This window comes from Somniosus microcephalus, chromosome 15 (genome assembly GCF_052327205.1).
Source record: "Somniosus microcephalus isolate GS21.2 chromosome 15, FLI_Smic_1.0, whole genome shotgun sequence".
Classification (NCBI taxonomy): Eukaryota; Metazoa; Chordata; class Chondrichthyes; order Squaliformes; family Somniosidae; genus Somniosus; species Somniosus microcephalus.
In genome coordinates, this window is record NC_141001.1 from 6425383 (window position 1) to 6450569 (window position 25187).

Here is a 25187-nt window from a genome sequence, read left to right on the forward strand (position 1 = left end):
TATTCCTATACTCACTAGCACGTGGCACCGGGAGTAATCCAGAGATTACAACCTTTGAGGTCCTGCTCTTTAATCTGCTACCTAGCTCCCTAAATTCTTGCTGCAGGACCTCATCCCTCTTCCTACCCATGTCATTGGTCCCAATGTGAACCACGACCTCTGACTGTTCACCCTCCGCCTTCAGAATGCCCTGCAGCCGTTCAGTGACATCCTTGACCCTGGCCCCAGGGAGGCAACAAACCATCCTGGAGTCACGTCTATGGCCACAGAAATGCCTATCTGTTCCCCTTACGATAGAATCCCCTACCACTATTGCTCTCCCACTCTTTTTCCTCCCTTCCTGAGCAGCAAAAGCACCCCTGGTGCCAGGAAGTTGGCTGCTGCTGCCTTCCCCTGGTAAGTCATCCCCCTCAACAGTATCCAAATCGGTATACCTGTTTGAGAGGGGAATGGCCATAGGGGTCCCCTACACTACCTGCCTGCTTCTACTGCTCCGCCTGATGGTCACCCATTTCTCTTCTGCCTGTGCAGCCCTTACCTGCGGTGTGACCAACTCACTAAACGTGCTATCCACGACCTTCTCAGCATCGCGAATGCTCCAAAACTCATCCATCCGCAGCTCCAGCGCCTCAATGCGGTCTGCTAGTAGCTGCAGCTGGATACATTTCCGGCACACATGGTCGTCAGGGACACCGGCAGCGTCCCTGAATTCCCACATAGCGCAGGTGGAGCATAACACGGGGCTGGGCTGTCCTGACATGACTTACCCTTTAATTTAAATTAATTCAATACCACCAATTAAAGATATACTCTAGGGCGCTTGTATGGTAGAAGTCCCCGCTACACCAGAGAGACCCTAGAAAATATAAACCGCAGAATTGAAGTTACCTTACAGCTAAATGATATATTTAAGGGCTCTGGTTTACAAACAAACTATAAACCACCGAGTTTTAATTTTAAAAAGAGAGAAATACTTGCCACCCAATCACTTACCTGCTTTCTGGTGACGTCACACTGTAAGAAAGCCCGCAAAAGTGAGGTTTTATACTCACCTGGGCCTCGGCTCACTGGTCCCTCCGCTCCCGACTCCAAGCCCTGTAAGAAAGCCCGCGAAAGTGAGGTTTTATACTCACCCGGGCCTCGGCTCACTGGTCCCTCCGCTCCCGACTCCAAGCACTGTAAGAAAGCCCACGAAAGTGAGGTTTTATACTCACCCGGGCCTCGGCTCACTGGTCCCGCCGCTCCCGACTCCAAGCACTGTAAGAAAGCCCACGAAAGTGAGGTTTTATACTCACCCGGGCCTCGGCTCACTGGTCCCGCCGCTCCCGACTCCAAGCACTGTAAGAAAGCCCACGAAAGTGAGGTTTGAGCTTCTTGAGTGTTGTTGGAGCTGCAACTCATCCAGGCAAGTGGAGAGTATTCCATCACACTCCTGACTTGTGCCTTGTCGATGGTGGAAAGGCTTTGGGGAGTCAGGAGGTGAGACACTCGCCGTAGAATACCCAGCCTCTGACCTGCTCTTGTTGCCACAGTGTTTATGTGGCTGGTCCAATTAAGTTTCTGGTCAATGGTGACCTCCCCAGGATATTGATGGTGGGGGATTCGGCGATGGTAATGTCGTTGAATGTCGAGGGGTGGTGGTTAAACGCTCGCTTGTTGGAGCTGGTCATTGCCTGGCACTTGTGTGGCGTGAATGTTACCTGCCACTTATCAGCCCAAGCCTGAATGTCGTCCAGGTCTTGCTGCATGCGGGCATGGACTGCTTCATTATCTGAGGAATTGCGAATGGAACTGAACACTGTGCAGTCATCAGCGAACATCCCCACTTCTGACCTTATGATGGAGGAAAGGTCATTGATGAAGCAGCTGAAGATGGTTGGGCCTAGGACTCTGCCCTGAGGAACTCCTGCAGCAATGTCCTAGGGCTGAGATGATTGGCCTCCAACAACCACAACCATCTTCCTTTGTGCTAGGTATGACTTCAGCCAGTGGAGATTTTTCCCCCCCGATTCCCATTGACTTCAGTTTTACTAGGGTTCCTTGATGCCACGCTCGGTCAAATGCTGCCTTGATGTCAAGGGCAGTCACTCTCTCCTCACCTCTGGAATTCAGCTCCTTTGTCCATGTTTGGACCAAGGCTGTAATGAGGTCTGGAGCCGAGTGGCCCTGGGCATCAGTGAGCAGGTTATTGGTGAGTAAGTGCTGCTTGATAGCACTGTCGACGACATCTTCCATCACTTTGCTGATAATTGAGAGTAGTCTGATGGGGCAGCAATTGGCCGGATTGGATTTGTCCTGCTTTTTGTGGACAGGACATACCTGGGCAGTTTTCCACATTGTCGGATAGATGGCAGTGTTCACAGAATCACAGAAAGCCCACAGTGCAGATAGAGGCCATTTCAGCCCATCGAGCCTGCACCGACACATATCCCACCCGATCCCCGTAACCCCTACACCAACACATATCCCACACTATCCCTGTAACCCCACGTATTTAATCCCCCTAACACTAAGGGTCAATTTATCATAGCCAATCAACCTAACCCGCACATCTTTGGACTGTGGGAGGAAACCGGAGCACCCGGAGAAAACCCACGCAAACACGGGGAGAATGTGCAAACTCCACACAGACAGTCGCCCGAGGCCGGATTCGAACCCGGGTTTCTGGTGCTGTGAGGCAACAGTGCTAACCACTATGCCACCGTGCTGCCCATATTATTGCTGTACTGGAACAGCTTGGCTAGAGGCGCGGCTAGTTCTGGAGCACAAGTCTTCAGCACGACAGCCGGGATGTTGTCAGGGCCCACAGCCTTTGTTCTATCCAGTGCGCTCAGCCGTTTCTTGATATCACGTGGAGTGAATCGAATTGGCTGAAGACTGGCTTCTGTGATGGTGGGGAACTCTGGAGGAGGCTGATATGGATCATCCACTTGGCACTTCTGGCTGAAGATGGTTGCAAACGCTTCAGCCTTGTCTTTTGCACTCACGTGCTGGGTTCCACCATCATTGAGGATGGGGATATTCACGGAGCCGCCTCCTCCCATTAGTTGTTTAATGGTCCACCACCATTCACGACTGGATGTGGCAGGACTGCAGAGCTTTGATCTGATCCGTTGATTGTGGGATTGCTTAGCTCTGTCTATAGCATGCTGCTTCTGCTTTTTAGCATGCATTTATTCCTGTGTTGCAGCTTCCCCAGGTTGGCACCTCATTTTTAGGTATGCCTGGTGCTGCTCCCAGCATGTTCTTCTACACTCCTTTTTGAACCATGGTTGGTCCCCTGGCTTGATGGTAATGGTAGAGTGAGGGATATGCCAGGCCATGAGGTTACAGATTGTGGTGGAATACAATTCTGCTGCTGATGGCCCACAGCGCCTCATGGATGCCCAGTTTTGAGCTGCTAGATCTGTTCTGAATCTATCCCATTTAGCACGGTGGTAGTGCCACACAACATGATGGAGGGTGTCCTCAGTGTGAAGACGGGACTTCGTCTCCACAATGACTGTGCGGTGGTCACTGCTAACAATGCGTCATGGACAGATGCATCTGCGACAGGTAGATTGGTGAGGACCAGGTCAAGTAGGTTTTTTCCTCATGTTGGTGCTCTCACCACCTGTCGCAGGCCCAGACTGGCAGCTATGTCCTTCAGGACTCGGTCAGTAGTGGTGCTACCGAGCCACTTATCCTTAATGTGAATAATTGATCCTTTGAACCTCCTTTTTAAAATGTATGTTTCCTCAGTACGGGGCACTGCCCTTTCCCTTCCTCTCCTCCCCCTCATCCCATCCTAACGGAAGTATCTCCTTGGAGGGGCAGATGGCCAGGATGGCAGATTTCCCCATAGCATCCCCTGCTGCCCTCAGTCTTCAGCTGGTATGAGGAGTCTTGGCTGATGCATTCAGTGGCAGCTGGAGATAGGAGATGCTGGCCGTTACACTGGTGCTCAGTCCACCAGCTGTGACCTGACTCAAACTTGCCCGATTGTTAGAAATAAATTAAAACCAATGCCTGTTGGAACAGGATAACAACTGAACAGAACGTCTCTGACACAGGAACTCCTTCTGTCCAGTGTTTTTCTTGCACCCTATTGTTTTCACAGAAATCACAGATCACAGAAATCACAGAAACCCCACAATGCAGATAGAGGCCATTTCGGCCCATCGAGCCTGCACCGACACATATCCCACCCGATCCCCGTAACCCCTACACCAACACATATCCCCCACTATCCCCACAACCCCACGTATTTAATCCCCTAACACTAAGGGTCAATTTATCATAGCCAATCAACCTAACCTGCACATCTTTGGACTGTGGGAGGAAACCGGAGCACCCGGAGGAAACCCACGCAAACACGGGGAGAATGTGCAAACTCCACACAGACAGTCACCCGAGGCCGGATTTGAACCCGGGTCCCTGGCGCTGTGAGGCAACAGTGCTAACCACTATGCCATCGTGCTGGTGAAGGTTTAGAGCTAGAAGTCTATGTTTGAATTCCTGCTGTGAGAAATTCATCTTTGTGAACTTGGCCTGGCTTACTACTTCATTGTTTAACCCACAGGTTGGAGACTTTGCCATCCTACTCAGGGCAGGATTCGATCGATGGAGCGCAGCAAAAATGCAGCTGACGACTGCGTTTGGAGGGGTGTTGGGGGCCTGCTTTGCCCTGTGCGCTCAGTCCCCAGAAGGAGCAGGTGGGGGTTTATCTGCTTTTGTGTAAATCGGGAATTTGGCAACCCAAGGAAGAGACTCGAACAAAAGAGATAATGCAGCGCTAACTGGGAGGGTGCGAAGAGACTTAAACGAAAGAAATAACGGAGCTCTAACAGGGCCTAGCCCGCCTCGCGGAGGGAGCTCTCTTCCAGGTTATCTGCCAGTCCAAGCACAGTGTACTTAAACCGCAAGGATGCTCTCTTTTTCCCTTTCTCTCTGGCCAGCTCACAAGTGATCTCTGACTGCCCGATCTTAGCACTTTTGACTATCTTTGACTGGGATAGTGTTAAATTGTGACCAATGTATTCGTCACCCCTCAGAGTGGCGTTGTGGCTGGGGGAGGGCGGTACATTGGTAATGTATCTGTTATTTTTTGTTTCAAGCTTGCTGTCTGTCCCCATTCCCCTGTCTTCCCCAGAAGATGCACTTAGTTTGGTTTATATTGTGCATATAGGTGGAATGTGGTGAGCATCAAATGTGCAACGTTGGTTTTTCTATTTTAATTAACGATGACTACAGGCGCTATCTCAAGATAATAACATGAAAAAGTCATCACATCAGCAATTGATTTTGCGGAAAGCTGATGTTGGGAGGTGGCTCAAATGAAGACCCTGCTAACAGGTGCCGATTACGTGGGGTTAATGGCGGCCTTTTGATTGCTGGGTGCTAATTTTAGTTATGTGAATTACTGCAGCAATTACAGCCACACAAAGCCTGTGAGGTGAAGAATGTGATCATTAAGAGACTGTCTGTAATTGGCATCACTAACAGGAGCAGAAGGAATGCTCCAGAGGATGCGATTAAGGTTCTGTGTAACCCTTTTTTAATTGCAACGTCCCTTTTGGAATACTTGTGGAATTATGACGTTATGCATGGTCCCTTAACGTTGATGCTTGTGGCTGAGCTGTGGCACCACGATCTGCCACCTGGTGGCAGTGTAGCGAGCAGTGGCTTCCAGCCAGCAGAACCCTGCAAGTACAACACACAGGCCGAAACAGCTGACCGCTCACAATCCGCTGAGCACTGGCCAATGATTGGTAGTTACACAGAGGCTTGTTGCACATTTCATCTCTTAGACTGTGGCAAAACTGCAGGGATTTTCCATTGTCAATACATTGCAGGCTATTTTAAATACATATTGATACACTGTTCGCTAAATCTAATTTGTTAAACGTTTTAAAATAGTATCTGCAGTTGTCACAGTGATGAAGTGGCACTCTGCTATTTACCTGGCTTCTCCTCATTTCCCCTTTCCACACACCCCCACACCCAGATCTTCCACCTGCCCCTTTCTGCCCTAGTTCACACTGGCACTCTTTCCCACTCTCCTCCCCCCCAGTTCACATTGCAACAGTGTTTTCCCCCACTCGTCTTTCCCCCCTCTCGCTCTGTGCCCCCCCCCCGCCCTGTGTCTCTCCCCTTCCCCCCCCCCCCCCCCGCTCGCCGTTTCCCCCCCCGCTCGCCGTTTCCCCCCCCCGCTCGCCGTTTCCCCCCCCCGCTCGCCGTTTCCCCCCCCCGCTCGCCGTTTCCCCCCCCCGCTCGCCGTTTCCCCCCCCCCGCTCGCCGTTTCCCCCCCCCCGCTCGCCGTTTCCCCCCCCCGCTCGCCGTTTCCCCCCCCCGCTCGCCGTTTCCCCCCCCCGCTCGCCGTTTCCCCCCCCCGCTCGCCGTTTCCCCCCCCCGCTCGCCGTTTCCCCCCCCCCCGCTCGCCGTTTCCCCCCCCCGCTCGCCGTTTCCCCCCCCCGCTCGCCGTTTCCCCCCCCCGCTCGCCGTTTCCCCCCCCCGCTCGCCGTTTCCCCCCCCCGCTCGCCGTTTCCCCCCCCCGCTCGCCGTTTCCCCCCCCCGCTCGCCGTTTCCCCCCCCCGCTCGCCGTTTCCCCCCCCCGCTCGCCGTTTCCCCCCCCCCGCTCGCCGTTTCCCCCCCCCGCTCGCCGTTTCCCCCCCCCGCTCGCCGTTTCCCCCCCCCGCTCGCCGTTTCCCCCCCCGCTCGCCGTTTCCCCCCCCCCGCTCGCCGTTTCCCCCCCCCCGCTCGCCGTTTCCCCCCCCGCTCGCCGTTTCCCCCCCCGCTCGCCGTTTCCCCCCCCGCTCGCCGTTTCCCCCCCCGCTCGCCGTTTCCCCCCCCGCTCGCCGTTTCCCCCCCCGCTCGCCGTTTCCCCCCCCCCCGCTCGCCGTTTCCCCCCCCCCGCTCGCCGTTTCCCCCCCCCCGCTCGCCGGTTCCCCCCCCCGCTCGCCGTTCCCCCCCCCGCTCGCCGTTCCCCCCCCCCGCTCGCCGTTCCCCCCCCCGCTCGCCGTTCCCCCCCCCGCTCGCCGTTCCCCCCCCCGCTCGCCGTTCCCCCCCCCGCTCGCCGTTCCCCCCCCCGCTCGCCGTTCCCCCCCCCCGCTCGCCGTTCCCCCCCCCGCTCGCCGTTCCCCCCCCCGCTCGCCGTTCCCCCCCCCGCTCGCCGTTCCCCCCCCCGCTCGCCGTTCCCCCCCCCGCTCGCCGTTCCCCCCCCCGCTCGCCGTTCCCCCCCCCGCTCGCCGTTCCCCCCCCCCGCTCGCCGTTCCCCCCCCCCGCTCGCCGTCCCCCCCCCCCGCTCGCCGTTCCCCCCCCCCGCTCGCCGTTCCCCCCCCCGCTCGCCGTTCCCCCCCCCCCGCTCGCCGTTCCCCCCCCCCCGCTCGCCGTTCCCCCCCCCGCTCGCCGTTCCCCCCCCCCGCTCGCCGTTCCCACCCCCGCTCGCCGTTCCCACCCCCGCTCGCCGTTCCCACCCCCGCTCGCCGTTCCCACCCCCGCTCGCCGTTCCCACCCCCGCTCGCCGTTCCCACCCCCGCTCGCCGTTCCCACCCCCGCTCGCCGTTCCCCCCCCCCCGCTCGCCGTTCCCCCCCCTGCTCGCCGTTCCCCTCGCCGTTCCCCCCCCCCGCTCGCCGTTCCCCCCCCCCGCTCGCCGTTCCCCCCCCCGCTCGCCGTTCCCCCCCCCCGCTCGCCGTTCCCACCCCCGCTCGCCGTTCCCACCCCCGCTCGCCGTTCCCACCCCCGCTCGCCGTTCCCACCCCCGCTCGCCGTTCCCACCCCCGCTCGCCGTTCCCCCCCCCCCCGCTCGCCGTTCCCCCCCCTGCTCGCCGTTCCCCTCGCCGTTCCCCCCCCCCCGCTCGCCGTTCCCCCCCCCGCTCGCCGTTCCCCCCCCGCTCGCCGTTCCCCCCCCCGCTCGCCGTTCCCCCCCCCGCTCGCCGTTCCCCCCCCCCGCTCGCCGTTCCCCCCCCCGCTCGCCGTTCCCCCCCCCGCTCGCCGTTCCCCCCCCCGCTCGCCGTTCCCCCCCCCGCTCGCCGTTCCCCCCCCCGCTCGCCGTTCCCCCCCCCGCTCGCCGTTCCCCCCCCCGCTCGCCGTTCCCCCCCCCGCTCGCCGTTCCCCCCCCCGCTCGCCGTTCCCCCCCCCCGCTCGCCGTTCCCCCCCCCCCCGCTCGCCGTTCCCCCCCCCGCTCGCCGTTCCCCCCCCCGCTCGCCGTTCCCCCCCCCGCTCGCCGTTCCCCCCCCCCGCTCGCCGTTCCCCCCCCCGCTCGCCGTTCCCCCCCCCGCTCGCCGTTCCCCCCCCCGCTCGCCGTTCCCCCCCCCGCTCGCCGTTCCCCCCCCCGCTCGCCGTTCCCCCCCCCGCTCGCCGTTCCCCCCCCCGCTCGCCGTTCCCCCCCCCGCTCGCCGTTCCCCCCCCCGCTCGCCGTTCCCCCCCCCGCTCGCCGTTCCCCCCCCCCGCTCGCCGTTCCCCCCCCCCGCTCGCCGTTCCCCCCCCCCGCTCGCCGTTCCCCCCCCCCGCTCGCCGTTCCCCCCCCCGCTCGCCGTTCCCCCCCCCCCGCTCGCCGTTCCCCCCCCCCCGCTCGCCGTTCCCCCCCCCCGCTCGCCGTTCCCCCCCCCCGCTCGCCGTTCCCACCCCCGCTCGCCGTTCCCACCCCCGCTCGCCGTTCCCACCCCCGCTCGCCGTTCCCACCCCCGCTCGCCGTTCCCACCCCCGCTCGCCGTTCCCACCCCCGCTCGCCGTTCCCCCCCCCCCGCTCGCCGTTCCCCCCCCTGCTCGCCGTTCCCCTCGCCGTTCCCCCCCCCCGCTCGCCGTTCCCCCCCCCCGCTCGCCGTTCCCCCCCCCGCTCGCCGTTCCCCCCCCCCGCTCGCCGTTCCCACCCCCGCTCGCCGTTCCCACCCCCGCTCGCCGTTCCCACCCCCGCTCGCCGTTCCCACCCCCGCTCGCCGTTCCCACCCCCGCTCGCCGTTCCCCCCCCCCCGCTCGCCGTTCCCCCCCCTGCTCGCCGTTCCCCTCGCCGTTCCCCCCCCCCCCGCTCGCCGTTCCCCCCCCCGCTCGCCGTTCCCCCCCCGCTCGCCGTTCCCCCCCCCGCTCGCCGTTCCCCCCCCCGCTCGCCGTTCCCCCCCCCCGCTCGCCGTTCCCCCCCCCCGCTCGCCGTTCCCCCCCCCCGCTCGCCGTTCCCCCCCCCGCTCGCCGTTCCCCCCCCCGCTCGCCGTTCCCCCCCCCGCTCGCCGTTCCCCCCCCCGCTCGCCGTTCCCCCCCCCGCTCGCCGTTCCCCCCCCCGCTCGCCGTTCCCCCCCCCGCTCGCCGTTCCCCCCCCCGCTCGCCGTTCCCCCCCCCGCTCGCCGTTCCCCCCCCCCCGCTCGCCGTTCCCCCCCCCCCCGCTCGCCGTTCCCCCCCCCGCTCGCCGTTCCCCCCCCCGCTCGCCGTTCCCCCCCCCGCTCGCCGTTCCCCCCCCCGCTCGCCGTTCCCCCCCCCCGATCGCCGTTCCCCCCCCGCTCGCCGTTCCCCCCCCCGCTTGCTGTTCCCCCCCCCCCGCTCGCCGTTCCCCCCCTCGCTCGCCGTTCCCCCCCCCGCTCGCCGTTCCCCCCCCCGCTCGCCGTTCCCCCCCCGCTCGCCGTTCCCCCCCCGCTCGCCGTTCCCCCCCGCTCGCCGTTCCCCCCCCGCTCGCCCTGTTCCCCCCCCCCGCTCGCCCTGTTCCCCCCCCCCGCTCGCCCTGTTCCCCCCCCCCGCTCGCCCTGTTCCCCCCCCCGCTCGCCCTGTTCCCCCCCCCGCTCGCCCTGTTTCCCCCCCCCGCTCGCCCTGTTCCCCCCCCCGCTCGCCCTGTTCCCCCCCCCCGCTCGCCCTGTTCCCCCCCCCCCCGCTCGCCCTGTTCCCCCCCCCCGCTCGCCCTGTTTCCCCCCCCCCCGCTCGCCCTGTTTCCCCCCCCCGCTCGCCCTGTTTCCCCCCCCGCTCGCCCTGTTTCCCCCCCCCCCGCTCGCCCTGTTTCCCCCCCCCCCGCTCGCCCTGTTTCCCTCCCCCCCGCTCGCCCTGTTTCCCCCCCCCCGCTCGCCCTGTTTCCCCCCCCCCGCTCGCCCTGTTTCCCCCCCCCCCCCGCTCGCCCTGTTTCCCCCCCCGCTCGCCCTGTTTCCCCCCCCGCTCGCCCTGTTTCCCCCCCCCCCCCCCGCCCACCCTGTTTTCCCCCCCCAACTTTGAAAGTAGAAGATCTATGACTCTTCTGGGCGTATTTCACACCTTAAGTGGCTGTCTCTTAGACTGCACACTTACTGAAATCTTAATATATACTTACTGTGAATTCTCAGGTGGGGAAATATTATATAAGGGGTCTACAAGCAACTCGTAGCGCCTCTCTTTAATTCTAATGTATCTGTCTCTTCAATCTTACAGGGGACAGTGTAGCTTGGATTCTACCATTCACTTCAGGGGGATTTCTGTACATTGCCCTGGTTACTGTGGTACCTGACCTCCTTCAGGAGACAGATGTGCGGTAAGTAACCGTTCCCAATAAAGGTCTGCATATAGTATCTATCTTTTCTGTAAGTGATGGGTGGAGCAATAAAGTAGAACCTAGACCTTCCCATCCATCATAGGGAAATTATATTCCTCGGTTGTGGACCAAAGCGCGATTTTCATCACATCCTGATGTTAACAATGACGAGACATTTTTGCAAATCTAGTGCCTCATCTACAGGGCCACTTTGTAATGGTGACGGAACACTCTTACAGATATACTTGTATAAACAGTGTCTGAGCTAACTGCTGACTTATTTAGTTACAGCCACGATTATTAACACGAAGCAACCCATAGACACCAGCACCATTACAAGTTATATTAGATACCTTCATGACTATATGCTATTGCATACTCTCATTTCAATCTGTTGTGCTTGGACAAAACTTGTGCTAATTTACGAAGCAGAGAAGTAGAATTGATGGGGGCATGGGAGATTCTCCGCAGTATAGGTTGAGGAGCTGGAAGATGCAAAACTGAGGTGCTACAGTGCCACCACTGGCAGGTGGTTGTATTACAGTGTGAAAAGTTTACATACAGTTCCCATCATAAATTAGACACAAGAAGTGTACATAGATGTAAGATTTTTTTAGATATATATAGATTGTACACTTAAATACACATTCGTGTATATTTATAATAAAGCCATTTCACATTTTGACTGAACAATGCTTACCAGGGAGGAGAGCGTAGAATCATAGAATGGTTATAGCACTGCACTTGCACTGGGAGCAATGGGGGATGGGGCTGAAGCAGATTGGTCTTGCTTTGGATAACCAAAGTTAGACTGGGGGTTTGGAGGGGAAAGGCCCTGCCTACTAGTGGGAATGTTGGTTGGGGTTGTTGCCAATGTTCCCTCTAATTTTTTTTTTGGAGTGCGGTCCCTTTAAATTTGCTGCAGTGGCCACACGTGCGCCTCTTGCAGCGGCTGGCGAGCAGCCTGAGCGGGACCTCCCGATTGGTGCGTGGCCGCACATCTTGGGGAACATTGGTTGTTGCCCTTCGTGGCCAGTGGGTTGGTTTTTGTGCTTTGGCGAGTCAGTGCTGACTGAGTCTCCAAGAACAGGCCCTATACGATCTGGTATTTCCCCAGTTTCAGGCAGAGGCCGAACATCTCTCGTCCTGACTGGGGTGTGTCCCACACCTATTTCTGGAGCATCTTTGTTGTACTTCTTGCAGATTTGTGCTAGCTTGCTTGTTATGGGAGGCCCTCCCTCCTGTGGACAGGCCCAGCAAGCACGGAGCTCAGTCCTCTGGAATTGTAAGATCCAGGTGGTCTCCCAGACTGCTGTCCAGAATGGCTGAATATGGGGGCATGACCAAAATGTGTGCAGAAGGGTGTCCTTCTGGGCAAAAGCCAGCCAGCAGTTCTCTGGTATCGAAGGATGATGAATGTTGCTGTATGAAGACCCAAGTAAATAACAGATAAGGGGGCCTTCACGATCTTCTGGTCAAACTCCATGTGGAATGGGGTATACTCAATCATAACCAGCAGCACTCCAACTTCTGCCTCTCCAACCTCCTTTTCATATTTCTATACAGCTCTCTGTTTAAAACATTGGCCACACACATTCCTGTCTGATGCTTACAATTTAGAATGAAAGGCTCACGCCTCTATTGCCTGTACGGGTTGTATTCTCAACCAAGTTCCAAGTAGCAATAGGCTCACAATACAAAACTGCCCCTAATTTGGCATAAACTGGCAACCTCCTGTGAACCTCGGGGTGACGGGTGTGAAATGTGGAACAATGTCACTGTGATACATTAAGGCCTGCTCTTCAAAGGCTGGGGTTAACTTATGTTCCCCAAGTGTCCTGACCAACAATTATCCCACAACCAACATCACCAGAAAACATTATCTGCTCATTAGTCTCATTGTTGTTTGAGGAACCTGGCTAAGGGCAATTTGGCTGCTGCGTTTTCCTACATTACAACAGTGACTACATTTCAAAAATGCATCATTTTTTGTCACGCGCTTTGCGGCATCCTGAGGTTATGAACCATGCTCTATCAATGCAAGTTAGTTCGTTCTTTCTCTATCAAACCTGTGCTATATCTGCCCTGGGAATGCTTGACGGAACAGTGTAGAGGGAGCTTTACTCTGTATCTAACCCGTGCTGTACCTGCCCTGGGAGTGTTTGATGGGACAGTGCTGCAGGAGCTTTACTCTGTATCTACCCCGTGCTGTACCTGCCCTGAGCATGTTTGATGGGAGAGTGTAGAGGGAGCTTTACTTTGTATCTAACCCATGCTGTACCTGCCTTGGGAGTCTTTGATGGGACAGTGTAGAGGGAGCTTTACTCTGTATCTAACCTGTGCTGTACCTGCCTTGGGAGCCTTTGATGGGACAGTGTAGAGGGAGCTTTACTCTGTATCTAACCCCGTACTGTACCTGCTGGAGCAGAATTCCTCTTTGGTGTTGGGGTGTTGGGGCGTACGCAACCAATTAATCCAGCCTCGAACAATCCCTGTCCCGAGTCCCAAAGGGTGACAAGCTGATTCTCCTTGGCAACTTTAATGCCAGAGTTAGAAAGGACACAGACCTCTGGGGAGGTGTGATCGGCAGAGATGGGATAGGGAAAACCAACTCCAACGGTACCCTCCTCCTGACGAAATGCTTAGAACATGGCCTTGTCATAACCAACACCTTGTTCTGTCAGAGGGACAAGTACAAGGCTTCATGGCAACACCCTCGCTCCAAGCACTGGTATCTGCTGGACTGTCATCGTCCGAGCGAGGGACCGCAAGGACGTCCGCATCACCCGCGCCATGACAGGAGCTGGCGACTGCTGGATAGACCACCGCCTAATTCGCTCTGTCAACTCCATCAAGGTAGCCCCAAAAAAGCAGCAGCTACAGAAACAATGCCGCAGGAAAATGAATGCTGGAGCACTCAAAGACCCTGCTAAGAAAGCCCTATTCAGCTTGCGCCTCACAACCAACCTGACGACTCCCAGTGATTCAGAGACAGAGTGTCCACAGTGCCTGGTCTGCACTCGAGGCCTCCGTAATCAGCACCTGTGAAGAGACGCTCGGTAACTCGACCAGGAAACACCAAGACTGGTTCGATGAGAACGACCAGGAGATCCAGGAGCTAATAAGCCGCAAGCGCAAGGCATTCCTGATCTGGAAACAGCAACACAACTCGAGATCAAGCAGCTAGCCGACAACCACGACGTGCGTGGATGCTTTAGCGCAGTCAAGACCACCTACGGCCCAAGCACCCAAGGTCCTATCCCACTGCGGGCCAAAAACGGAGAGGTACTCATCAAGGAGAGAGGCAGTTAGTGCCCACTGGAAGGAGCACTTCGAAGATCTCCTTAACCGAGACTCTGCCTTCGACGCAAGTGTCCTCAACTCCATCTCGCAGCATGCTACCCGCCACCACCTCAGCACAACCCCAGCCCAGCATGAGGTTGAAAAGGCCATCCGACAACTGAAGAACAACAAGGCCTCAGGAGCAGATGGAATCCCCGCCGAGGCACTAAAGCATAGCGGAGAAGCACTATTGGCGCGAATACATGAACTCATTTCTCTTATTTGGAAGGAGGAGAGCATGCCGGGGGATCTCGGAGATGCCGTAATCGTGACCATCTTCAAGAAAGGTGACAAGTCCGTTTGCGGTAATTACAGAGGAGTTTCCCTGCTGTCTGCCACAGGGAAAGTCATCGCAAGAATCCTCCTCAATCGCCTTCTCCCAGTGGCTGAAGAGCTCCTCCCAGAGTCGTAATGCAGATTCTGCCCACTAAGGGGCACAATGTACATGATCTTCACCACGCGTCAACTACAAGAGAAATGCAGGGAACAGCACCAGCCACTGTACATAGCCTTTGACCTCACAAAGGCCTTCAACACTGTCAACCGTGAGGGGTTATGAAGTGTCCTCCTCAAATTCGGCTGCCCTCAAAAGTTTGTCACCATCCTCCGCCTGCTTCACGACGACATGCAAGCCGTGATCCTGACCAATGGATCCAGCACAGACCCAATTCACGTAAGGACTGGGGTCAAGCAAGGCTGTGTCATCGCACCAACACTCTTCTCGATCTTCCTTGCTGCAATGCTCCATCTCGCCCTCAGTAAGCTCCCCGCTGGAGTGGAGCTATTCTACAGAACAAAAGGGAAACTGTTCAACCTCTGTCGCCTCCAGTCCAGATCCAAGGTCGTCCCACCTTCTGTCATCGAATTACAGTATGAAGACGACGCTTGCGTCTGCGAACACTCGGAGGTCGAACTTCAAACCATCGTCAACACCTTCACCGAAGCGTACGAGAGCATAGGCCTTACACTAAACATCCGTAAGACAAAGATTCTCTACCAACCTGCCCCCGCCACACAGTACTGCCCCCGATTATCAAAATCCACGACGAGGCCATGGACAACGTGGACCACTTTCCATTCTTTGGGAGCCTACTGTCAACAAGGGCAGATGTCGATGACGACATCCAACACCACCTTCATTGTGCCAGTGCAGCCTTCGGTCGCCTGATGAAGAGAATGTTTGAAGACCCAGCACCAAGCTCATGGTCTACAGGGCAGCAGTGATACCCGCCCTGCTGTATGCTTCAGAGACATGGACCATGTACAGCAGGCACCTCAAAACACTGGAGAGGTACCGCCAATGCTGCCTCTGCAAGATCCTGCAAATCCATTGGCAGGATAGGCACACCAACGTCTGTGTTCTCGCGCAGGCCAGCATCGAAGCTCTGACCACACTCGATCAGCTCGGATGGACGGGCCACATCATCCGCATGCCCAATACGAGACTCCCAAAACAAGCGCTCTACTCGGAGCTACGACACGGCAAGAGAGCCCCAGGTGGGCAGAGGAAACGCTTCAAGGACACCCACAAAGCCTCCTTGAAAAAGTGCAACATCCCCACCGACACCTGGGAATCCCTGGCCCACGACCGCACAAAGTGGAGGAGAAGCATCCAGGCAGGCGCCGAACACCTCGAGTCTCTTCGCCGGGAGCAAGCGCAAGGAGCACACGCCAATCCAAGCACCCCACCCACCCGCCCCTTCAACCACTGTCTGCCCCACCTGTGACAGAGACTGTAGGTCCCGCATTGGACTCATCAGTCACCTGAGAACTCATTTTGTGTGGAAGCAAGTCATCCTCGGTTCCGAGGGACTGCCTAAGAAGAGAAGACTGTACCTGCCCTTTGATGGGACAGTGTAGAGGGAACTTTATGCTGTGTGTAATTTATCTGTACCTGATTGAGTGTTTGTTTGGTACCGACACAACATTCCTCACCCTAACAACAACAACTTGTATTTATATAGCGCTTTTAACAGTAAAATGTTCCAAGGTGCTTCACAGGAGTGTGAAAAGACAAAAAAAAAATGGACACCGAGCCACATAAGGAGAAATTAGGGCAGGTGACCAAATGCTTGGTCATAGAGGTAGGTTTTAAGGAGCGTCTTAAAGGAGGAAAGAGAGGTGGAGAGGCTTGAGGAGAGAATTCCAGAGCTTAGGACCCAGGCAACAGGCACGGCCACCAAAGGTTGAGCAATTATAATCGGTGATGCTCAAGAGGGCAGAATTAGAGGAGCGCGGAGGGGGCTGTTGTAGAGCTGAAGGAGATTACAGAGATAGGGACTAGGCATAAAGATGTATTTTTTTAAGAATGCTGGAAAAGATTTGCTTTCTATTTGTCCATTTACATTCCTGAGTGGTGTTCATTGTCTTTCTGGTATTGGTGATTATATTTACATTATTACGCCTCAGTGGGGGGTCAGAATTCCTGGAAACTCTAAAGTGATCTTTGGTGAGTTCCAGTCGCCTGCCTGTTTGTGTATGTGTGGAGAGTTCGCTGATCAAGAACTTACATTCACACAGCTCCTCATCACTTCCAAAGTGCTTTACAACCAGTGGATTCCATCTTGGAAATATAACCACTGTTACGTAGTCCAACACACCAGAGTCTGCTTTGATCACCTTGCTTCGTTTTTTCTTATCCCTGCAGAATTAACCCAGAGAATCTCCTCGCCCCGTGCTGATTGAAATTTTGGCACGAGGCGCACGTGCTACATATATATGTCCGCTGGTAGCCAGAAGCCAGCAGAGCTGAAAAACCAGTAGAACCAGTTCAGCAGAGACACAGCCGCAGATCTCAATTTAGTGGCGTTCGGTTTTGTAAAAAAAAAGTTAAAAGTAGAAGACAGGCATATGTTAATGGCGAATAAAAGTCCAAATACTGACCTCGATAAATTGTCTTGGTTTCTGGTGGTGTGTGGCACACACTCGCCTAAACAACCCAGGACGTCGTGGTGGGGGGGGGGGGAAGGAGCTAGAACAGCACCAGAGTGACAGACCACTCTCACTCACACCTATCTCAGGACCTCGAACCCGAGTGGTGCTGTCAGGATACCTTCACATCAGAGTTGCTCACCAGTAGTGGATGGAAGCGGGCGAGGAGGGATGGGGAAATGAGGAGATCAAACAGGTGGGAGAAATTACCTACGAAAATGAGTGTTAAATGTGCTTTGAGTAGGAAACCGGTCACACAGAATATTTTTTAAAATTTTTTTTTTTAAAGGCAGCCCCCAAGAAACTTAGCATTCTGCCCCTGGTTAACCAGCTTCCCCCCCCCCCCCGCATCCCTTCCCACCCGCCCCCAGTGTCTCAGCAGCTTCTCCCCAGGGAGTCGTCAGCCTTACAGACCATCAAGGTCCCAGTTGGTGGCATCGGGGGGGGGGGGTGGCACATTGGCCCTCAGCACGCCTCGATTGAGGGGGACATCCTCCAGTTCCCAACGCTAGAGTCTGTGAAACTCCCCGCGGACAGAGTGTGGGGAGTCTAGAACATCATCAGCCGCACTTTCATTTGACAGAAGACTTGGATTTCTGTAGCGCCTTTCACCACCTCAGGACGCTTTACAGCCAATGAAGTACTTTTTGAAGTGGAGTCACTGTTTAATGTAGGAAACTCGGCAGCCAATTTGGTGCACAGCAAGCTCCCACAATGTGATAATGACCAGATAATCCGTTTTTGTTATGTGTTCCTCTGTGTTCGAATAAACCAAGCTAGAGCCTCCATCCTGAGGCCAGCTAACCTTGTTTTGGGCTACAGCTTTCTGTGCATCAGCTACCAAAGCAGTTAAATGATTGTGGGAGAAAAAGTGGATTTCTGGGTTGGGGGGATTGTCCTATGAGGAGAGATTGAGTAGACTAGGCCTATATTCTCTAGAGTTTTGAAGAATGGGGTGTGATCTCATTGAAACATACAAAGGACTGAAATGAGGAGGAATTTCTTCACCCAGAGAGTGGTGAACCAGTGGAATTCTCTGCCACAGAGGGCGGTGGAGGCCAGTTCATTAAATATATTCAAGAAAGAGTTGGATATATTTCTTAAGGTTAAAGGGATCAAGGGATATGGGGAGAAGGCAGGGACAGGTTACTGAATTTGGATGATCAGCCATGATCTCATTGAATGGCGGAGCAGGCTCGAAGGGCCGAATGGCCTACTCCTGCTCCTATCTTCTATGTTTTTACAGGGCTTGACAGGGTAGATGCAGGGAGGATGTTTCCCCTGGCTGGGGAGTCTAGAACCAGGGGTCACAGTCTCAGAATAAGGGGTTGGCCATTTAGGAGTGAGATGAGGAGAAATTTCTTCACTCAGAGGGTGGTGAATCTTTGGAATTCTCTACCCCAGAGGGCTGTGGAGGCTCAGACATTGAGTATATTCAAGAAAGAGAGGGATATGGGGATAGTGCAGGAAAGTGGAGATGAGGTAGAAGATCAGCCATGATCTTATTGACTGGCGGAGCAGGCTCGAAGGGCCAAATGGCCTACTCCTCCTATTTCTTATGTTTTTATTTCTGACACGTAGGGATTTGCACACACACAGTGCATTTGTGCTTTTCAGAGATTCCCTTGGCAACACCTGCATATTTGATCTGTGATTCTGTGTTGCAGGAACTCGGTGTATCAGGTGTTGCTGATGTGCAGTGGGATCGGCGTCATGATGCTGGTCTCTGCCATTGTCTAATTGAAACCCTGGATTGTTCCCGGATCTCAGTGCCATTTCAATACTACCTAGGGAAAGGTAACCTGCAGCCAGCATTAATGACACAATTGATCAGCAAGACCAACTACTGCACCAATATGGAGAAAAAAAACTGACTTTCTTCCCCCCACATCTCATCTAAGCTGAGTTTAGTAATGGAGTCATGCTAAATGACTGGTAGCACGCAGTAAAACGCTGAACAAAAGAGAAATGCAATAAATCCTCCAGTCAGATGTCGCACAACTAGGAACAGCCACTACATAATTGATGGTGCTTCAATGTCAGACAACTCCGACCCCCTAAGTTGCCTGACCAGCCAGATTGTTGCTGTTCCGCAAGTCAATCCTCAGGTCCTGCTCTCCATCCGATGACCCTGCCCCACCCCCCCACCCCTACCCTGCACTCTCCAAATGGAAGGAGAATAAGAAATGTGTCTGGTGAGCCTTGTCATTTGTTGTTTCACTGTTAACGTGAGATTGCTGCCTGGACCCTGGTCATTGCTTCTCAATACAGGCCAGATGTCAGCAGCTTAAAGCTCTGGGATGCTGCAGTAAGTATCATTACTGAAATACTTCCACTTGCAAGTGTCTACCCAACCCATGTATGCCCTCCGTATCCTCCCTGAAAACCAGGTGGACGCACCCTGCTGGGGCCAGCAAGATCTCTTCAAGGAACACCTGGCACCTGTAAATTGGAGCTGTGTCCAGAGAGAAAGTAACTCGAGCCTGAGCACGCTACCCATCTGTCCCCCTCGATCCTATTCCCAAACACTACCCACCTGTCCCTCTCGATCCTATTCCCAAACACTACTCGTCTGTCCCTCTCGATCCTATTCACAAACACTACCCGCCTGTCCCTCTCGATCCTATTCACAAACACTACCCGCCTGTCCCTCTCGATCCTATTCACAAACACTACCCGCCTGTCCCTCTCGATCCTATTCCCAAACACTACTTGTCTGTCCCTCTCGATCCTATTCACAAACACTACCCGCCTGTCCCTCTCGATCCTATTCACAAACACTACCCGCCTGTCCCTCTCGATCCTATTCACAAACACTACCCGCCTGTCCCTCTCGATCCTATTCACAAACACTACCCGCCTGTCCCTCTCGATCCTATTCCCAAACACTACTCGTCTGTCCCTCTCGATCCTATTCACAAACACTACCCGCCTGTCCCTCTCGATCCTATTCCCAAACACTACCCGCCTGTCCCTCTCGATCCTATTCACAAACACTACCCGCCTGTCCCTCTCGATCCTATTCACAAACACTACCCGCCTGTCCCTCTCGATCCTATTCACAAACACTACTCGTCTGTCCCTCTCGATCCTATTCACAAACACTACCCGCCTGTCCCTCTCGATCCTATTCACAAACACTACCCGCCTGTCCCTCTCGATCCTATTCACAAACATTATATCCGTCTGTCCCTCTCAATTTGTCCCCCTGTATTTTCGAAGAGACCTGAGAGTTTGGGCTGACTCCTGTGGCACTATGGAACTACCATCAACTCATTCAGTGACATTAAGACATTTTACACTGATTTCCACAGTTCTCTTTTAAGAATCAGATTGCATTAAGTAACTTCTTTACAAATAATATCTGGGTGATAAATAGGGTATCAGCACATTGGGTGCTTGGTTACCACAACCAAAAGGACTCTGCTGAAACCTGGCGTTGCCTACGTCAGCTCGAGATTACAGCCGTTATGATGCTTTTGGTGTGTGGTGACTGTGCCCATTTATTACATTGCTAAAACCCTGCCATCTGTAGGATCAAACCCTTTGGTCACTCCGTACCTTGTTCGGAAGGTACAAACACTCCTCAACCTGTGAACTAAGGTGAGGCCTGTGGACTGACTGTTACTACCAGCTGTTATATTAGTGTTAATGGTGCTGTCTGCTCTAGTGTGGGGCTGCTGCTCATTGCACAGGGATGAGATCTGCAGCACCTCTTGGCTAAGTACAGACCCATCAGTGAAACTGAGTCTCCGCACTTTCTCCCATTTCTTGAGGCATAGATTTTATTTTGCGTATTCTTTTTAATAAAACTATTTTATGTATTTTCATTTTACTTGTAAATATTTAGCATGATATCTTTAAATAAACTGTGCATATTAAGTTTGTGTCATGTATACGTGTGTTTTATTTAATCCCAGAGGTGAAAGAACAATGCTAATACACCATCCTCCTACCCCGCGGAGGGGGGGAGAAGATTTAAAATGATACTGCAAAGTGGAAACTCATTGTTTTAATATAACCAATGTTTGCAAGAAAGAAAGATTTTTAAGCTGGCCTCTTGTGTCCAGTCTGTCACCATTTCAATAGCCTGATTGAATGTGCCCGTTATTTACATGCAAGAACTGAGGCCACAGGTTTGAGTACCACAGGACTGGTGTGTGTTGTCCCTAATCTGCTCTTTCAATCTTGGATTAAATCTGACTCCTAGTTCAGTTTGAACTCCGACCTGCAAGCCTAGATTTTGTCACTTTTTAATGAGTGGGTTACCATCAGTCTAGGTGCCATGATGTGGTACCGTTCTATGGGCCATCCCCTAGAGCACGGGTTCTCAACCAGGGTCCGCCAGTTGGATTGTGCCATCAGTATACAGGAAAGATTACTGATGTTTATGGCATAAACACCAGTAGTCTCCCCTCTATATTGAGACGAGTAGCATAGTCTCAGCTGTAAAGACTGTGGCCCAGAAATTCCCTACCTTATCGCCATGAGTTAGCGCCGCAATCCTAGTGAAAAAGGGCGGCCGCCACTCTAACGCCCTTCTCTGGCGCGGGACTTGGCGGCCGCCATTTTGGTGAGGCCCTTTAGGCAGCGCTGGCCCTGGAGTTGCAAATATCGAGAGCGTGACGTCACGCCGACTTAACATCATGTTCTGCAAACTTCGACCTTAGCGCTGGGTCATACGCTCACTCTGAAAAGCAAGTGGACAGCAGACTGACTGACACTCAGCACATCTTAAAGGGATACACACATCTTTCAGGTAAGTTTGCATTTAAGCTTTTGGACTGGATTTTTTTTATTTTATTGAAGTAGTGGCTTGGTGCAATACATGTTAAAAGTTTTTTAAGTGTGTAGAGAGTGCTGCTGGATGCTTGCAAGGCCTCGGATGATAAAAGAAAGCCTCTGAAGATGGAAAATGCTGGAAATACTCAGCAGGTCAGGCAGCATCCGTGGAGAGAGAAACAATTCATAGGATTACATCGGATATACAGCACAGAAATAGGCTATTCAGCCCAACCAGTCCATGCCGGCATTTATGCTCCATTCGAGCCTCCTTCCCTTCTTTCCACATCTAACTCTATCAGCATAACCCTCTATTCCCTTCTCCCTCATATGCTTGTCTAGCCTCCCCTTAAATGATCTATTCACTTCAACTACTCCCTGTGGTAGCGAGTTCCACATTCTCACCACTCTCTGGGTAAAGAAGTTTCTTCTGAATTCCCTATTTGATTTCTTGGTGACTATCTTATATTGATGGCCTCTAGTTATGCTCTTCCTCACAAGTGGAAACATTCTCTCTCTCTATCTACTCTATCAAAACCTTTCATCATTTTAAAAACCTCTATTAGGTCACCCCTCAGCCTTCTCCTTTTCAAGAGAAAAGAGACCCAGCTTGTTCATCCTTTCCTGATAGGTATACCCTCGCATTTCTGGTGGTATCCTTGTAAATCTTGTTTGTGCCCCCTCCAGGGCCTCTATATCCTTTTTATAATATGATGACCAGAATTGTGCGCAGTACTCCAAGTGTGGTCTAACCAAGGTTTGATACAGGTTTAACTTCTCTACTTTTCAATTCTATCCCTCTGGAAATAAACCAGAGTGCTTGGTTTTCTATTTTTAATGGCCTTGTTAACCTGTGTTGCTACTTTCAGTGATTTGTGTGTTTGTACTCCGAGATCCCTTTGCTCTTCTACCCCACTTAGCTTCGTATTTTCCAATATGTGACCTCCCTATTTTTCCCAATTATATGCCCATTCTCCCATTCTTCAAGTTTATTAATGTCTTGTAATTTGTTGCAGTCCTCCTCAGTATTGACTCTCTTCCCCCCCCAATTTGGTGTCATCTGCAAATTAGAAATGAGTTCACGTCTCGGGTCGAGATGCTGACTGATCTGAGTATTTCCAGCATTTTATGCTTTTATTTCAGATTTCCAGCATCCGCTGGCAGAGGGAAGAGGAAGACGCGGAAGAGGAAGACGCAAGCTCCAACACAAGATTCTCGACACCATCCAGGACAAAGCAGCCCGTTTGATTGGCACCCCATCTACCACCGTAAACATTCACTCCCTCCACCACCAGCATACCGTGGCTGCAGTGTGTACCATCTACAAGATGCACTGCAGCAACTCGCCAAGGCTTCTTTGGCAGCACCTCCCAAGCCCATGACCTCTACCACCTAGAACGACAAGGGCAGCAGGCGCATAGGAACACCTCCAAGTTCCCCTCCAAGTCACACACCGTCCTGACTTGGAAATATATCGGCCGTTCCTTCATCGTCACTGGGTCAGAATCCTGGAACTCCTTCCCTAACAGCGCTATGGAAGTACCTTCACCACATGGACTGCAGCAGTTCAAGAAGGCAACTCACCATTACCTTCTCGTGGGCAATTAGGGATGGGTAATAAATACTGGCCGAGGAGAGGGTTGGGCTGGGGTGAAAGGCAGGGAGATGGGTTTGCGGCAGGGAGAAGGGAGGGGTGAGAAGCAGGGAAGAGAGCAGTTTTTGGGGTGGCATATGAAGGTATGGGGAAATTTGGCATAACGGGTGTAGAAGGAGCTGCCTTGCCCCAGCAGGGGAGGTGTGGGGAAATGCTGCAAAGAGCATGAGCCGGAGGAGAGGAATCTCCCGTCGGCTGAGTCATTGCAACAACAGTTCCTGAGAGATTGAGGACAGGAGACAAAGAGGGTTGTGTCTGAGGTTCATCTTTGATTGGGATTTTTCCTGCCGCCTTTACAGCAACATCTACCTGTCCATCTCTGTCCTCCTACCCTACCCTGTTTGTCTCTCTCTATCCCTGTCTCTCCCTCCCTCTTTGTCTGTCTCTGTGTCTTTCTGTCTCTCTTTCTCTCTGTCTATCCCTCCCCTCCCTCCCTCTCTCTCTCTGTCTATCCCCCCGCCCCTCTCTATCTCTCTCCCCTCTGTGTTTTAAATCGGTTCGGCTTCGCTGGGCTCCTCCCTCCCCTGCCCTGCCGTGCTCCGCTCCCCTCCGCTGTGCTGCTTTGCCCGGGTCTCTCGCTGGCCGCCCGCACCGTGCGGTGTGCCGGGCCGGGCTGGGCTGGCGGACGATGGCCGGGCTGTAAGCGGCTCACGTCGCCCTGAAGCTGAGTGAAGATGGCGGCGATGAGACTGCTGACGGGAGCGGGGCTCCTGCTGGCGCTGTGTGCGCTCGGGCTGCTCGCCATGGCCATCTGCACCGACTACTGGTACGAGACGGACGCCCGGCGGCACCGGGACCGCTGCAAGAACTACGCCAACAAGAGGAACGACCCCGGCTTCATCTACATTCCCAACCACAACCTGCCCCTGCGGCAGGCTCCCCGGCCCCTGCTGCACCGGCCCAGGAGGTACTTCCTCGGCTCTGCCACCGTGGACTCCCACTGCAGCCGCCAGTTCAACTCCACCATCCTGGGCCTCTGGAGGAAATGTCATCGGCAGGGCTTCGACCAGGACACCGAGGAGCTGATCTTCAAGGGTGAGTGGGGCTGAGGTCCATCTGGGTTTGGCGAGGTCCATGGAGCAAAGGGTCAGGCTTGGGGGGTGGGGGGGGAGGCTGTCACTCCAGACCTGCTGGTGGTGAGGTTCAGTTTGGGGTCTGATGCTCTGCACAGGTGGGTTTGCCATCTGGTTGTTAGCAGACAGTGGGGGTCCGGGCAGGGATTGTTGTGTTTGGGGGTCCGGGCAGGGATTGTTGTGTTTGGGGGTCCGGGCGGGGATTGTTGTGTTTGGGGGTCCGGGTGGGGATGGTTGTGTTTGGGGGATCCGGGCGGGGATTGTTGTGTTTGGGGGTCCGGGCGGGGATGGTTGTGTTTGAGGGTCCGGGCGGGGATGGTTGTGTTTGAGGGGTCCGGGCGGGGATTGTTGTGTTTGGGGGTCCGGGCGGGGATGGTTGTGTTTGGGGGTCCGGGCGGGGATGGTTGTGTTTGGGGGTCCAGGCGGGGATTGTTGTGTTTGGGGGTCCGGGCGGGGATGGTTGTGTTTGGGGGTCCGGGCGGGTATTGTTGTGTTTGGGGGTCCGGGCGGGGATTGTTGTGTTTGGGGGTCCGGGCGGGGATTGTTGTGTTTGGGGGTCCGGGCGGGGATTGTTGTGTTTGGGGGTCCGGGCGGGGATTGTTGTGTTTGGGGGTCCGGGCGGGGTTGGTTGTGTTTGGGGGTCCGGGCGGGGATTGTTGTGTTTGGGGGTCCGGGCGGTGATTGTTGTGTTTGGGGGTCCGGGCGGGGATTGTTGTGTTTGGGGGTCCGGGCGGGGATTGTTGTGTTTGAGGGTCCGGGCGGGGATTGTTGTGTTTGGGGGTCCGGGCGGGGATTGTTGTGTTTGGGGGTCCGGGCGGGGATTGTTGTGTTGGGGGTTCTGGTTGTATCCGGTGCTCTGGTTGTGGCTTTGTGAAGGGAGAATCTGAGGATCCAGGCTTGGTGCTGAACCCGCCTTGTTGATGAAACTATGAGAGAAGATTCTGAAGT

The 25187-nt window shown here is 55.1% G+C and overlaps 2 protein-coding genes across 2 annotated transcripts in view; both read left to right on the plus strand.

The window, feature by feature from the left end:
- Window positions 1–20617, plus strand: part of slc39a13 (solute carrier family 39 member 13) — a 74421-nt gene extending 53804 nt beyond the window's left edge. The window contains exons 8-10 of the mRNA XM_086007474.1: window positions 4562–4694; window positions 10358–10457; window positions 18398–20617. Coding sequence (XP_085863600.1) covers window positions 4562–4694; window positions 10358–10457; window positions 18398–18470 — 306 coding nt within the window. The 3' untranslated portion in view covers window positions 18471–20617. The remainder of the gene's footprint in view (window positions 1–4561; window positions 4695–10357; window positions 10458–18397) is intronic.
- A 1869-nt stretch (window positions 20618–22486) lies between these two features.
- The window catches only part of tmem276b (transmembrane protein 276b), a 67287-nt gene continuing 64586 nt past the window's right edge, over window positions 22487–25187 (plus strand). The window contains 1 exon segment of the mRNA XM_086007475.1: window positions 22487–24201. Within this exon segment, the coding sequence (XP_085863601.1) occupies window positions 23841–24201 (361 nt within the window). The 5' untranslated portion in view covers window positions 22487–23840.